At 39.3% G+C, this 16574-nt stretch overlaps 1 protein-coding gene across 1 annotated transcript in view; it reads right to left on the bottom strand.

Annotated features, from left to right (window-relative positions):
* Positions 1–2652: 2652 nt before the first annotated feature.
* The window catches only part of EMILIN2 (elastin microfibril interfacer 2), a 58440-nt gene continuing 44518 nt past the window's right edge, over positions 2653–16574 (bottom strand). The window contains exons 5-8 of the mRNA XM_031946586.1: positions 10540–10965; positions 8777–8812; positions 7753–7881; positions 2653–4122 (exon numbers count right to left, since the gene is read on the bottom strand). Of these exons, the coding sequence (XP_031802446.1) occupies positions 3785–4122; positions 7753–7881; positions 8777–8812; positions 10540–10965 (929 nt within the window). The 3' untranslated portion in view covers positions 2653–3784. The remainder of the gene's footprint in view (positions 4123–7752; positions 7882–8776; positions 8813–10539; positions 10966–16574) is intronic.

The following is a 16574-nucleotide window of genomic DNA, read 5'->3' as shown; positions in this document are numbered from 1 at the left end:
TTTTCAGTGTTGACTAAGCTCCCTTCACGATGGGAGGTATTTGAGAGAAAGGAGATTTCTATCATGCTTGCTTCTATGAGTCCTTTTTAAGACAGCCAACAGTAAAGTGACAAAAGTACTTTTAGTCAATTCTGTAGTTTTGTAGCCAGTAAGCTGAAATTGCTTTTTTTAGGGCTACATGCTTCCCCACCCTTCTGGGCAGAACTTTATAAGTCCAAGTAAAAAAAATTTCTTGTCCTTGGAGCTACATCTCTTCTTCTTTTGGTCCTTCCAGATACCAGAGTAAGGTGAAAATCTGGTTTATACCACGAGAACACAAAGTGAGTGTCCCAGAAATAAGAATCAGAGTGGAGAAAAGATGAATGAAACTGTCTTTTTTGAACCTCCTGAAATTCAAATGGTAATTACATCCCTTAAGATAAAAGCATCCATACCACAGTGTTGAGGTTGGGAAGACACTCCAAAAGGTTGGGTCACAGACCTATGTCACAAGCTATCTCAAAAGAATTTGCAGGCTTGAACCCATATCCAAGTCAAGGGACAAAGTTTATTGTAATTATAATGCCAACTGAAATGGGCTAAAGTCCAAGATTTTAGCAAAGATCCTGGAACAAGGAGACAAATTTATCCAGTACATGTCATTGATAAGCTAACTCTTATGGCCTGGAGGTTAAACTGTGAAGAGTGTTCTCAAGAATTTGGTTATCACTGACCAGCAGACCTAGGACTATCCCAAAGTCAGATTATTTTAGAATCATTGACAGACAAGATGATTGGAACAATAGCATCCTAAGGTAGAAAATCTCAGGATCACTACATATATCTTCCCTAACGTTTAAGGGAAGAAATATTATACTCATAGGTCAAAAGCCTTCTACAATCATTGACAGAACAATAGCATTCTTAGAGGACCTCAGGACCACAGATTCCAAAGCCAGAAGATTTAGAATCACTGACAGATTGTTAGAATAGAAATCCTCTAAGGTCAGGGGACTGTAAAATTATTGCCGTCTCCCCTAGAAGCTGTATTACATCAATAGGATGGCAACTTTTGCTTTGTCTGTTGAGAAAACTTGAATACAAACCTGTTTTGGTGAAGGCTTCAGAATACTGAATTCTGGTTTAACTTTTTTTTTCTCCCTTGGAAAAATAACGTTTAACCAATTAATATAACCTTTTTAATACTAAGCAAAGCAAAGATCATTTTTCTGTTCAGTTGTGTCCAATTCTTCCTAGTTTGAAGTTTTCTTGACAAAGATACTGAAGTGGTTTGTCATTTCCTTCTCTGGCTCATTTTACAGAAACTGAGGCAAACAGGCTTAAGTGGCTTGCCTAGATAAGTAGCTAGTAAGTGTCTGAGACTGGATTTGGACTCGGGAAGATGAGTCTTCCTGACTACCTACACCTGGCATTCAATCCACTAAGTCACCTAACTGCCAAGGTCCTAATAAATACCATGAGTTTAAAGTTCCAATATGCCTCTAGGGTTCAAAGAATCAGAATTAGAATTAACTAGCCTACTTTACCGGTGGTGGCGGCTCCCAATTCTTCCAACTAGCATGAATACTGAAAAAAATCATAATTTAGAGCTTAAAGGGATCTTAAGAGTGCATTTGTACAATTTCCCCTCTTTTCCAGGTAGGAAAATTGTATTCCAGTGCTAGGTTAAATGGCTTGCTTCAGTCACACAAATGAGTGATAGAGCTTCTGTGTACAGTGAATAGGTAATATTCAGTGCTTTACAAACATCTTGATTTTAATGACCACTTTGCAAAATAGGTTCTATTTTCATCCCCATTTTACAGATGAGAAAACTGAGGCAGAGAGTAGTTAAATAACTTAACCAGATAATAAACTACTGAGACCACATTTGAACTCATTTCTTCCTGATTACAGATCTGTCACTGAGTAACCAGCTACCCCTAATCTTTTAAATGAATACTTTGGACTAGATGCCTCGTGGATCTCTTCTTTCCTAAATCCTATGACCTTTTGTTTCCTTGTCTGTAAAGACAATACCTATGTCACAGAATTGTTTGAGGATCAAATGAGATAATAAATCTAAACTCTGTTCAACCCACTTTTATAGATTTGAGGTACCTAGTGGTACAGTGGGCTAGATCTGGAAGTCAGGGAGTCCTGAGTTCAAATATAATTTCAGATATTTACTAGCTGTGTGACTCTGGGAAATTTCTTTAATTGCTCTCTTAGTTTCCTCAACTAAAATAGGAGTAATAATAGCACCTACATTTTGAGGATCAAATGAGATTATATATTTACAAAGTCCTTAGGAAGCCTGGAAGATAAGTATTATAAAGATGTAAATTACTATTATTCGAATTAATATTAACTAAAATATATTAATCTGTATTTTTCAAGCTTTTAAGACCTCATGACTATGTGATCTCAGCTATTAAGAAAGATGTGATAAGTTTGATGTTGAGCCTTTTGTTGCTTAGAAACCAGACTGCTTTTAAACCAGTGTCTATTACTGAAATATGCAGTGAAGTAATGAGCATTTGATCTCATCAGCTTGGGCAGGCTGTTGATTAAATATAAATTTTAAAATGTCCCTTCAGAGGCACTCTTCCCTTTAGCTGCAGGGATCATGTGGGGGTAATTTCAATCCACTCACATCTGGTCTACATTTACACACCCAAAAAGGCAACAGCTTGCTTGCTTTTTTTTTTTTTTTTTTTAAGTTTACAATTCATACACTTGGAGTTCTCTCCTTTTTAACTTCCACAGCTATGAACAATCCAACATATATCTTTCTTTCCTCTTCCTCCACTTGCCTCTACTCCACTTTTCCCCCTTCTCTGAAGAGCTCCCTCCCTCCTTTCCCCAATCCAAAAAGGACACATCAAATTTGAGGAAGTTACCATCACATGATTTTGACCTTTTTTTTATTGTTGGTACTCCTTGTCTTTGCACTCACAACGTACATGTCATCTGAGGAGCCCAGCTGGCTTCACAAACGCATTTAGTCTGCAATATTCCCCACACTCAGCTTGGGAAACAAGCCCAGAAATGAGGGGCAGGGCAACAATTTCAGGTGGAAGTTGTAAGAAGAATAATTTCCAAACCTCAGGGTTCCTGTTCCTCCGATGGCATCATAAATAGACACTTCAGTATTTAAACTTTTCCCCTATGTGATATAGATTAAAGGCATCAGTGTTGTGACATAACCAGAGGGGCATCCGCTCCCCTCTTCTAAGGGAGGACCATTCCCTCTGGTTCTGCTCTTTGGAAGAAATTAGAATAGTCGTTAACTTAGCTCTCAAAGCCTGAGGTCTAAAACCAGCTTTCAGATCCTAAGAAGAGTCTCGGAAGTCTACAGCAGCTGTTCCTTCTTTCTTAGGAGGAAGCACACCATCTACCATTACGCAGTCAATTCCAATTTCCAGCAGTATGAAATGACTCAGGGTTCTGAACTAGGGAGATGCAAGACGGGCAAATGCTGTGCAATCAGGGAAGACGCGATTCACGAGGGATAAAAGTAGATTTTTCAAGTTGCTTGGTTGGAGGAATGAAAAAGATTGGTGTAAGAACGTGTGTGTGTGTGTGTGTGTAAGAGAAACAGAGAATGCTTTTGTATTGTCTGGCTTTGAAACTAGAAGTAGAGATCTTAAAAATCTGAATTCAACTTTTGAAAAGGCAGCAGGGGAAGCATGGCATGGGGTCATGAAAAACACATTAGAATTACATACATCAACTGAATATATTAAAGCTTCAGAGTTCATTACAACTATCTTCACCCTTTTCCTTGATGTTCTAAGCCAGTCTAGATGTGGGAAAGGAAAGGATAGAGGAAGACCCCACTAAATGTGGAGTACATTTCATCAAAGTCTGTGTGGGCCAGCCTGCCCCCAGTCACCACAATGTTCACCTCATCTCCTGCTTTCAAGTGGACGATGAGATGGAAAGTCCCTGTTCCACCACAGGTATGTAACCCCCCTCGGGGTCTGTGATATTCCAAGAGTTCTCTTCTGTATCCGGCTGTGTGCAGCTGGGCCACGCTGGCATTAGAGACCGACAAGACAGCTTCAACATATTCATCTCTCTCAGGAGTGAGAATGGCAGTGATCAGATATCGACCATCATATGGGGCAGTAAAGATCCCTAGGAGAAACAGATATTCAGTTTATACAGAGTAAAATCATTTTTACTTAAAAGTGATGGGGAGCTAATAAAAATAAAAGTTTAGGCCCTCCTATGTCACACATACACACACACATAATGTCCTAATTCTGGTGTGTATTTGTAGTCATTCTTCCTCATGTGGCTCTTTGCCTTCTAATTGTTACAATCTTAACAAGAACAAACAAGTACAAATCCATATACAGGGTTTCCAGCTGCTGGGGCCCACCAGGGAAGTAAGTATAATTAGGGCATGAAATTCCAATATAACAGCATCAAATCATGAGGATAAACTTTCCCCTTAAACAGCTCCTGAGGAGAGGCACGAATATTTTTTTTACCAGTTTTATTAGTTCCATGGCTTTGGTCTCGCCTACACTACATATGTACTGTGTCTCAGAAACTAAAGCTATCATGACCGTTTTCCTGTGTCTTTCATGGGAAAACCTCATTGTTTCCTCTTTTATGCCATTTTGAGAGTTCCTTGCAATTGGTTAGGCCCTTGGCTCTATAAAGATTCATGTTGGAAACTCCCAAAAAGTCAAATTTATAATCTATTGAAAAGGCTGATGCTGTTACTAATGTTGCTGTTTAAATGCCAAGAGATGAGCAAGACAACGTCTTTAGAAGGGACAACCTAGGGAAAGCATGATATATTCCTCAAAATAAGAGGTACTGAATGGGAAACTAGGTGAGATCACATATTTGGCTTTTTTTCCTGAAAAATCTAACTCCTGTGGGAGTCAGTATCAGTGGTAATGCCACATGGTTATAGTCCCAATGCACCCTGTAGATGTTCATTTAATTGCTTACTGGTAAGTTACCAGTTCATCCCAAACACTAAACAATAGGCCATATGCCCAAAGCAAGAAGAAAGGGTGTGGAAAAGAGGTGGCTAGAGACAAAGGGAGCCTAAAAAATAGGAAAACCTGCAAATTTTGTGAACCTAAGAGTATTTTTCCCCAGCTGTTGCATAGCAAATATAATTTAATCCCACTGTTCCCAAGCTGGGAAATTCAAAAGGCTGGACCTAACATTTTCTTATCGGGGTCCAAGGAAAGGTAACTGCTTCCGTGATGGTCTTGGCTTTGGCCAAGATGAGTAATACCTACAAAGATCAAGGGTAAGCTTAAAGGGCAATGGCCACCTCATCTGTTAGGATCAAGGAATTGGGTGGGATACTCAGATGTGGTCACTAGCCCAGCCTCTCTCAGTCCTAAGAAGAAAAGTTATTAAGACTCTTTCTGGTCTAATTCTTGAGGCACAACAAGACCAGTTCAACCACAAGCAGCATATCCACCAGGACACTGATGGACCCCACCTCGTTAACAGATTGTCCTTTGTTCTCAAAAGGGACCAAAATGACATCTCTATTGGTGTGTCCCACTGATCAGACCCAATCCAGCTTGGAACGCTCTGCCCCAGGTCAGACACAAATAGTAACTAGGAACATTTGAGGTGGCTCTAATTCTGTACATCTTGTGTTTATCCTGAGCTAATTTGATTCTGCTTTGCTCATAGAGCACAGCACCTCCTCTCATGAGGGCACACCATGCTGGGTGGTTCTGTGCCAGGGTCTCCCAAGTCATCTGATCAACACTAAAGTTCTTAAGAGATACCTTGAGAATTAGACTCAGGAAAAGATGAGGTAAATGTAGTCTAGAGGGAGGGGGGAAAGGCCTCCTAGAGAAGAGGGGGGCCTCAGAGCGTCCCTGAGGCATGAAGAACCTCTATCTTGTATGTGGGGTGTCTTCACAACTGCTGAAGCTTTTCATTTACTCTGTAAGTGTCTTCTATATATGCATACTTATACAAAGGCTGCTTGATGTTGCAATGGATAGAGGGAATCAAGAAGTCCCAAGTTCAAATCTGACCTCAAACACTTAGCTATGTAACCCTGGGCAAATCATTTAATCTGTCTGCCTCAGTTTCCTCATCTGCAAATGAGGGTGATAATAGCACCTAACTCCCAAAGTGGCTGTGAGCATCAAGTAAAAAAAACTGAGAAGTGCTTAGCATGGTGCCTGTAAGTACCACATAAATGTTAGTCATTATTATTTATTAATAGTTTATATACATGTTATTTCTTCCATTATAAAAGATACTATTAAAAATAATAAAGAAGATAAAGTCCTTGAGAGTGGGGCCTTATGCTTTTTGTATCCTCAGCACAGAGTACAGTGTCTAATACAAGTGTCTCCTAAATGGTGTCTGACCAGCTGATTGAAGAGAAAACACTTTATAACATGCTCTGAGTGTAAATTCTTCTCACCAGAATGTAACTGGGGAGGGCTGGTGGAAAGTTTTATACTTACACAGTCCTAGTCAAGTTGCTAACCCCTTGATAAAGAAATTAGAAAAGCTGTCTGGACATATGTGGGTTTTCTGAGTATCTTAAAATCTATGCAAAGAGCTTTACTGAAACACTAACAAATAGGAAACACAAAACTTGGGTGTTCCTTCTAGCACCCTGCACGGGTCCCCCCCCCCCCCATAGCAGACATTTAATAAATGTGTGTCAGGTTGCACTAGCTCTCTCTTCCCAGACCTTACAATAAAAGGTCTAAGATCTTTTCTTCCAGAAAATGGCTTTTTTCCTGATTTAAAAAAAAAAAAAAAAAAAAAAAGTCTTTTAGGCGTGCTGCCAATAATTCCTTCTTGTATTTTTTAATTGCTCCCTATTGTTTTCTTTCCATTTTTCTGTTATGCCCATCCTCCAGGTGAAAGACTCATTGATCAGAGGGATAAGAGTGAATTCCCTTGGCTTTCTCTGAGCTCAGCTGGCTCCACACCTGGGTGGGAAAGGCTGGGAACTCAGAAACCCAAGTTCCAGACCAGGGCTGGGAGCCTGAGGCCACGGGGCTTTGCACCAGGCTGTTCTCACCTAGAGGAAGCCAGCCCCGTCCCTCCCATTGTTTCACTGCACACCCAGGAAGCTGGGGCTGGGGCTGGTTGTGTCCCGAGCTGGAGGGATTCTTGTCCAAAGTTTGCACACAACACGCATAGTTCCCATTCCCGTTGAGAAGGGAATCTGGTTCCCTGCCATGGCTTTTCCCCTTTTTTTTGAATAACATAGAGAATCAGAAGGGAGACTGAGCAGTGTCTCTGCGTTCAGCACAAAGCACGTGTCGCACGCTTACTGAGTGTCAGATAAACAAGGAAACCTCTGGCGATCCTGAGGGGCTGTGGGAGGAGCCCGTACCGAGCAGTGCCAAGAGCAGTGCTATTGACTAGTGAAGGCTGAGGACAAGCACATTGATCTCATAACAAGAAAATGTTATTACACACTGGTCTCCAGACCCTAAAACACACCATATTTTGCTGCATATGACTTAGGGCAAAGATTTTTTTTTTAAAACAGCAATGTTGGGGAGAAGACCAACCATGCAATCCTGACCCTCTGGGGCTCTTGGCGTCCACACCTGATGGAGCTGCCAGTCCCTCCCAGACAGGAACCCATCCTAATCGATCCCAGATGCATTATGGGGATTGGGAGGGTTCCCCAACACTTTGGAGTCAAGAAGGCTATAAAACAGAGCATGTGGAAGGAGGATGAAATAAGAGGTGTCGTCCTGCCTCTTCACCCCACCTGCACATCCCCGCAAAGCTTACCAGTGTTAGGGTCGTAAAATTCTCCATCATTCACAAGTACTTTGTTGAAGAGAACCACACCCGCCTCACTCGGAAAAGGTTTCTGAGTCAGACCGGCAGAAAAGGACACCAGGGAGGCGGTAGGAATCCCTAAAACAGAGGAAGTGAAACTGGTTGTCAGAGGGCCTCGGCTGGGTGTTCCTTCCCATTCCCAGGCTGTTGCATTGTCTCTTTGGGGATGACTGGAGGGTGGGGTGGGAGAATGGAGAGTAAGGGTCAAGGGAGGCCATAAAGTGGGAAGAGCTCCTCTGCTCATTAACTGGATCGTTTTCCCCACTCTGACCCACTAGTTTTGCAGGTTATAAAGTAAGAAGATTGGACTAGATCTCCAAAAGCCCTTCCTACCATGACCTTAGCTTAAAAAGGCCCAAGTCTCCCGCTGCCCCCAGGGCCATCTCCAGTCCTCCTGATCTACATCTGGCCACCGGACCCCGAAGGCTCTGGGGGAAAGGTGAGCCAGGTGACCTTGCCCAGCCCTCCAATTCACTTTCATGCCATGTTCCCATCGCTACGATGGGCTTACATGCAGAGCCATTCTGCAAGTTTCTAGGGGGAAACACCACTTTTTTTTTCTAACTTGAACGAGCAACCATGACTCAGAGGCTCATCACATTAGTGTCCTTTGAAGGCAAGAGTTTGGGAGCTGAGGAATCTGGGCAGGAGGATTCTGGGGCGCCGGGTTCTGCACAGATCCAGTTGGAAAACGTAAGTCAGTCTGAGACCCATAAAGTCTTAAGATGACAGGTTTGTGGCAGATCCGTGCACTCATGGGCTCTGGGATGTAAACGAGCCAGAAAGATTTATGAAGCAAAGTTCTTTATCTTAGGAATTAACTCCATCTTGTTGAGAAGCAAAGTTTGACCACCCCCTGCAACAGACTCCTTTTATCTACTTAGAATGAGATGGACTGTGCCCCTGTTCAAATGGGATTGCTGTAAGGGTCTAATGGGAGAATGCAGAAAGTCTCTCTGCCACCCACTATTACCTTGTGAATCCACAGGAGATGGCCGCTTAGGGTATCCTGCAAAATAAAATTGTCAAATGTTACCTAAAATCCTACATAACTAGCTAATATGACTGGACTACTATATCACTAATAGAAACAATATTTTGATCTTTATGATTAACTAAACATACATGTTAACAGAAAAACGACTTCTCTCAGTCCCAGGAACTGAATTTCACCCAGCATTCCCAAGAACTTCTTGGGCTTTCAGAGTTAGCAGCCAGAGTTCATCAGGAAGCTACAGGGAACAAGGCTCCTTTATACACCAAAATATTTGTAGCAGCACTTTTTGTGGTAGCAAAGAAATCAGAACAATTGGAGAATGGACAAACTATGTGTGGCACGTAAATATAATGGAATATTATTGTGCTATAAGAATTGACAAATATGATAAATACAAGGAAACATGGAAAAATTTATATAGACAGATACAGAGAGAAGTGGGCCAAGCCAAGAAAATAATGCACACAATAACTGTTATTTTATACTTTTCAGTTATTATCTCCTCAGCTGAGAAAACTGAGGCAAACAGAAAGCTAAAGACTTGCCCAGGATCACACAGCTCGTGAATGTTTGAGGCTGGACTTGAACTCAGGTCTTCCAAACTTCAAACCCAGCACTTTACCTACTGTACCACAAAGTAATAGAAGCAGAATAAAATTATCTAAAGACCAACCTTGGCCCTTATGAGGAGATATGAAAAGACAACTGTCCTCTCCTTTTTAGAAGACAAGATCTAAAGATAAAGAATGTTTCACATAAAGCATATAAAGATCTTTTTTCCTCAAATGTATTAGTGCATTTTGCTAAAAAAATTTTTCTTATTTTTTTTTAAATTAACTCTTCAGGAGGGGAAAATAATATAGAGGGGATTGTTGGTGATATAAAAATAAAAGATTATTGATATATTAATAAATGCTAATTTTTTCCTCTTATAAATATCCCTTTTATAATAAAAATCACCATATGATATATTTTATCTGATAGGTAAGATATTGCTATGTGAATTAAACCAAAAAATGTCATTATTTTAAATAGAATTCATAATAGTTAAAAAAAGACTCAAAGAATAAAGCTAAGACTTTTAGAGGCAGGCTATTAGGTAGATTGGATGTTTGATGGACTAGATGAATTTCTCGTGAGTTGCTTTAGTAATTCCCAAATCTATATGACTTCATTTGGGCAATATGGTTCTCCATTCTGAGGGTTCCTAAGTTTTTCTATACTTGAATTAATTAGTGTTCCCTGACGTGCTAATATAGAAAATGGTAAGAATGTGTTTCCTTTTCCCTAGGAAACTGAGGCTATTGACACTCTGGAAGAATGTTTCCTTAGAACTGTTTCTCCAATAGTATTCTATCACTGTTTTCTCACTGATACCTTTGGGAACCAACAGAATGAATTTTCCATTTACATGGAGAGACTGAGGTCACAGAGCAGCTCTCGGTCAGGAGACCTAGAGTTTATCTCACCTCCACTATTTGGCTGTTGCATAACTTAAGACTTTCACTCTCAGGCCCTTAATTTCCTTGTTTATCAAATGAGAAGACTACACCAAGTGATCTCAGTTCCTTTTCTACTAATATTCTATGAATCAAAAGACCTAAACTAGGGATTCTTCATCTAGGTTGGTTTCCTTTGTAGTCCAATGTATTTTATTTTAAGCATTTAAAAATATGAGTGTGAGCAGGGGTCTCAAGGCTTTACCAGACTGGTAGGGGGCTTCAGAACACACCACTCACCTGGGGCTCCAGCATATCCTTCAGAGCTTGGGATGGGCCACCGACTGTCCTGGCCATCAACACCATTGGGCAAGCCTCTCCCTGACATCACCATTTTCCCAGGAGGTCCAGCTTCCCCAGTCTCCATGATGACCCCTGTAGATCCTGGTAGGAAAGGCAAACCTGTCCACCCAGGTAACTCTGAATGGGATGGCATGTGCTTGGGAGGTGATGGCTGTGGAGGAGTCTTTGATTGTGAAGGCTGCTGAGGTATTCCTGGCTGGAAGGGTTTCCCAGGAGTCTTGGGAGGGAGGGGGCCTTTTGATTCTGGAGGCTGCTGGGGTGTTTTTGGATGTGATGATTCTCCAGGAACTTCCATTTGTGATGGTTCAGGGGTGCTTTCTGGTTGTTGTGGAATTAACTGTGGTATTTCTGATGGGGCTTCCGCTAAGCATCAGGAGAGGCAGAAAGAGGTAGGGTTAGGAATGTCAATCAACAAAGTTTAACTATAGTTCTCTTTATATGGATAATAGAAACAGTATAGCCTTTAAAAATGATTGTTTTATTTGTTTCTAAAAAGTAAAAACAAACTCTTTAAAGCTGTCTTCTCCCAACACTATAATAATATCCTGCCACAGAAACAGAGACAGCTGTGATCTCTCTAATATAATACAAAATAGCCTATCAGTCTAAAACACTCTGCTCCCCAAATCTGATCCACAACCTCTGGCTAAGGATTTGGCATTTGGTAGATGCCTTCTCTTAATAATATGGTGTACTTCATTATAGACTGTTGTTGATCAATCATTTCAGTCATATTCTACTCTTTATGAACCGATTACAGACTGTTGTTGATCAGTTATTTCAATCATATCCTACTCTTTATGAAATCATTTGAGGTTTTCGATGCAAAGGTACTGGAGTGGTTCATCATTTCCTTTTTCAAAAAGATTAAAAGAGAGATATTAACAGGAAAATGAAAGAAAAAAAAGTTAGGGGAATTTTGATCAAACAAACCAATCACTCTAATTTTATAAATGATAAATCTGTTCTCATTTTCTTAGCTATCTACTCAGTTCTAGAAATCAGTGTACTATACTGACCATCTCTTCTCTGAGATGAACACAGCTCCTTAGATGCTTCAATCCTGGCCCTATCCCTAACACTTTGACTTCCCATAGCTATTTTCCAATGCATAGCTAAGTAGAGAATCTATGACAGGCACTCCTTGGGGTAGAATCTGCCCAGACCCAGCTCTTTGGGAGGCACTACTAAAGTATGTCTGTCCTGTGACCAGAAATTTTCTAGTTAGAATAATAAAGATATATCTCCATTTTATTTAATGCTTGATTTAATACAGAGATTTACCAAATCTTTGCTGTACAAACACACACTATTTGAGAACAGTAGAGCCACTTTTCCCACTAAGTATTCCCATAAGATCCAGATTTTTAATCCCTCTGAGAGATTTACCAAACAATAAAAAATAAAAATGGAAAAAGCCTTATTTTTGAACTCAGCTTTTCAGCTTTCAAAGGGTTTTCATATGCATTGCCTCACCTGATATTTACAATGACCCTCTGAAACTTTAAATGAAAAGAGATTGATGGTAGCCTAAAATGGAAAAAAAAAAAAAAAAAGAATATTGGAAAACCAACTCTGAGACAGAGCCCTGATGATATGACAAGAGCCAAAGGAACATAGAAACAGATTCCTGAAACTGGATGAGATCTCAGGGAGATTACCTACCTCAACCCCTACCTAAAATATGAATCACCTCTAGACAATCACGATTAAGGCTTTCTGCTGCAACACTTGTACTTATGAAAGATATTTCAGTGAGCAGAAAACCTATGATAAATATCCTTGTCATTAATCCCAAGATAACTCATTTCCTTTTTGGGCAGTTCTAATTATTTTCCTTATATTGAGCCAAAATCTGCCTCCCTATAACTTCAATCTATTAATTCTAGTTATACCTTTGGAAAAAGTTTAAATCCATTTCTTCCTTCAAATATTTGCAGACAGTTACCAGCCATACCCTTAGAGTTTTCCCTTCAGACTAAACTTTCCAGTGTCTTTACAGAATTCTTATAGAGATCAATTTTAAGGCCCCTCAACCTGTGAGGGGATCCTTTTCAGAAGGAACTACAGCTTGTCACTCTTCTAAAACGTGGCATCCACAAATGGGCTTAAAATAAAGCCATTGATTAAGACAATAGTATGGCTGCCTTCAGCTCAGACTTCTATGCGGGATCAGATTGGGAAGAGAATAAGATCAATACAAGATCTCTAAAAGATATAGGAACCCATGATCAAAGACTCAATTTGCCTTTCTCTTATTTCACACACACACACTTCGGGACAACAATCCTTCTTTACTGCGGGATCAACACATTTAAAATTAGACTTCAATAATAATGAACTAACCACACTGTCCTATTTACTGTCAAACTGTTCCTACAGTAGCATCATCTGTGCTATAACAGGTTAAGTCCCAAATGACCTACCATTACACTTTTCCTGGGTGACGAGGTTTATGAGTCCTGGAAGTTGAGGTTCTGAACTAATGTAGGATGACTACAGAGGAAATATTCCCACTTTAACTTCAGTGATTCCTGGCCTGCTGTTTGAATTTTGGAAGATTGGCCCTATTCTCCCTTAGGGTTCGAGCTAGTGCATATGGCTGGCTTGGAATCTCAGAGTTTATTAATATGTTATTTTCCTAAGTATGCCAGACTTAAATCACATAAACCAATGTTGGGTCCCTCCAGCCTCTTATAATTTTCTCTCTTAAAAGTAGCAGCTATTTGCCAGCAGTTACAAGTGATGAACCAGACTCATCAGGGATCACCCCAAACCTAACCCCAGGCTATCTGCATGAACACTCACTAGAGAACTCCATAGCATTTTAATTTTCCAACTGGAGAGCTTATTGTTGCTTTAACAGCAAACTCCAGATCACTGAGGGACAAAGACCATGAAATGGTATCTTCCCCTTAGTTAATGTGAGTTCTGCTAGAGGAAATTGGCCTGCATCTTTCCCTTTATTAATGGCAAGCAGATTATTCCCACCTTCTCCCTTTTTAAGGATGAGTTCATTAGCAGTCAGAAAAACTGAAAAAATATGGGAAGACTTTTATGAAGTAATGAAAAGCAAAAAAGTCAGAAATCTGATGAAATAATATGCCCAATGGATACAATGTATTAAGTCAAGTCAAGGCTATATTTCAGTAAAACTCAGGCTAAATATGAGGGACTGTACTGATATCTAATAATTAAAATTAAAGCAGAAATCCTTACAGTTAATAATCTATAATACACACATGGAAGATGACATGTGCTATCAGCCACAACCACTCTTTTAGATGGTTCTTGCTTAACTGCTTGGGAACGTTTGTTTGTTGTTTTTTGTGGAGTGTTTGTTTTGATGTTTGTTGATATGTGTCTAATGTGTTACAATAAAATACCCCAATGAAGTAAACCTTTTTTTTAATTAATAAGGGCCAGGACCCAAGGGGCCATTCCTTTTTTCCATTCTACCTTCAATGTAATTATATCCTCATATCCCTAAATGAGGAAATTTCAAAGAGGAAATCTCCTGATTCATTTTTTCTTAGACTCAGAATAGATATAAGTACTACTACCAGGTCAGGAAGGAGCCACCCTTTCCTCCCTTGAATACCGTCTTGAAACTGAACTCCAAAAAGGTGTTCCCTGAATGGTCACTGGACTGGTAAAAATAACTAGCTCTGGCCTTGATGCCAATTGAACAGTCATGGATACACAGACCAGCAGAGCCCATCTTTCAGATGCATATACATGTTATTTAACTAGGATCTCGGAACAAGTACAATCAAATTCTGACTTGAGAGGCCTGAGTTTGTATCTTTTTTCAACTGTCTAATATGTTTTAAAAGTCCATTGAGTCATATTTCTATTCCTTTCTATTCTAATTCAATTTTGTTCCTTCCTTTTCAAATCTACAAATTTATTATCATTGTATTCACTATGTCAGGCAATAATCCATTGTTCCTTCACAAAAATTAAGTCAAACATGCTCCTGCTCTCAGAAAGTCACAATCTAACAGGAAAATGTAACACATACACAACAGAGACACACACATACTACACAACTCAAAAATTAAAAGTAAATTGTAAAGGGTCAAAGATCACAAGTTGGGTGGTGGAGGATACATTAAGAGTATATAGGAGGCAGCATAAAAGTTGTGCCTTACAAGATGGGAAGGATTTCAGCAAGAGATATGAGGTGAAAAAGGGATTCAAGATTCACAGAGCAAAGGAATAGAGGCAAAAAACTAGACAGTGTGTTCAGGGGGCAATGAATGCTCTGCTTGGCTTGGAAACCTAGAAAAACAAGGGTTCAGAAGATTAAATACTAGGCTTAAAAGATCAGACTTTAATTATCAGGTGATCAGATCTCTATTCCTGTTCTTCTCTATTGATACGTATTCCCTTCAATATCACAACTCTGTTCTAAAGGGTACAATGAAAGTCCTCCAACAGTCACTTGTTTGTTAGCACTTAATAATCTTGAGTGTGAAGATTCAACCTTTATATGAGGTTTTATTCTTTTTCAAAATATCTCTTCTACCTAAACATGAAGACTTGATAATATCCCCAATCCTCTCTTTCAGAATTTCCAGCATTTATCCCCTTTTTCATTTCAATCTGTTGCTTTCGATTGGCTCCTTCCCTTCTTTTACTGCAAGAATCCCATTGACTTACAATGGAAAAAAAAGTTTCCTTGAGCTATCATCCCATGCTGTTCCTTTCTCTGAACATCAAACAGCTTGAAACATTAGTCTACATTAGTTGCTTGCACTTCCTCAACATAAATTTCTTAATCCCTTGTTTTATGTTTGTCCTTATCACTCTACTGAAATAGCTCTCAAATTATTATTATAAAATCCTAATTATAAAACTTGTAGGCTTTTTTTCAGTCCTCATCCTCTTCAACTTTCTTGTGTTATATGGGACAGTGCTGACCATTCCTTTCTTCTAGAAAACTCTTTTTCCATGGCTTCAGTAATATTGCATTTTCCTGTTTCTTCTATCTATATGGCAATTATTCCTTTGTCCTTTTTCATCTTTTGTTTTCTAAATGGTGTGTCCTCCATCAAATTGGCTAATATAACAAAAAAGGGTGTGTGAGAAAACTGGGACACTAATGCATTGCTGGTGGAGATGGGAACTAATTCAACCATTTTGGAGAGCAGTTTGGAACTATATTCAAATGGCAAAAAAAAAAAAAAAAAAAAAAAAAAACCAAAACCTGGGCATCCAGTTTTCAAAGATCCAAAGATCCAGCTGCATCTTTGATCCATCAGTACCGCTACTAGATCCATATTCCAAAGAGATCCAAAAAAAGAGTAAAAGAACTTATTTGTACAAAAATACTTATAGCAGCTCTTTTTGGAGTTCTAATTGAAAATTGGGGAATGGCTAACAAGCAGTAATATATGATTATAATGGAATATTACTGTACTATAAGAAATGACAAACAGGGTGATTTCAAAAAAACCTGGAAAGACTTACATGAATTAATACAAAATGAAGTAAGGAGAACCAGGGGAACACTGTGCACATTAAGTGATCTTGTACGAAGAACAGCTGTGAATGACTTAGCTATTCTCAGCAATACAATGATCCAAGACAATCCCAAAGGACTCATGATAAAAAATGTCCATTTTAAGAGAAAGAACTGGTGTTGCCTGAATACAGACTGAAGCATACTATTTTTTCACTTTCTTTTTTTTATTCAAGTTTTCTTGCACAAAATGACTAATATGGAAATGTTTACAGTTTTATATGTAAAACCGATATGTAACATATCAGATTGCTTACTGTCTCAAGGAACGAAAAACAGAAGGAAAGAAGGTAGAATTTAAAACTTAAAAAAATGAATGTTAAAAATTGTTTTTATATGTAATTGGGGGGAAATAAAATTATTTTAAAAATAAATAGCGTTTCTCCTCACCATCCCACCCTTCTGCGTCCCCCAATCCTATCATTTTCTCCTTTCACTCTCTCCA

This window comes from Sarcophilus harrisii, chromosome 1 (assembly GCF_902635505.1).
Source record: "Sarcophilus harrisii chromosome 1, mSarHar1.11, whole genome shotgun sequence".
Lineage (NCBI taxonomy): Eukaryota > Metazoa > Chordata > Mammalia > Dasyuromorphia > Dasyuridae > Sarcophilus > Sarcophilus harrisii.
Note: the sequence above shows the minus strand (reverse complement) of the source record. Positions and strands in the feature narration are given on the sequence as shown.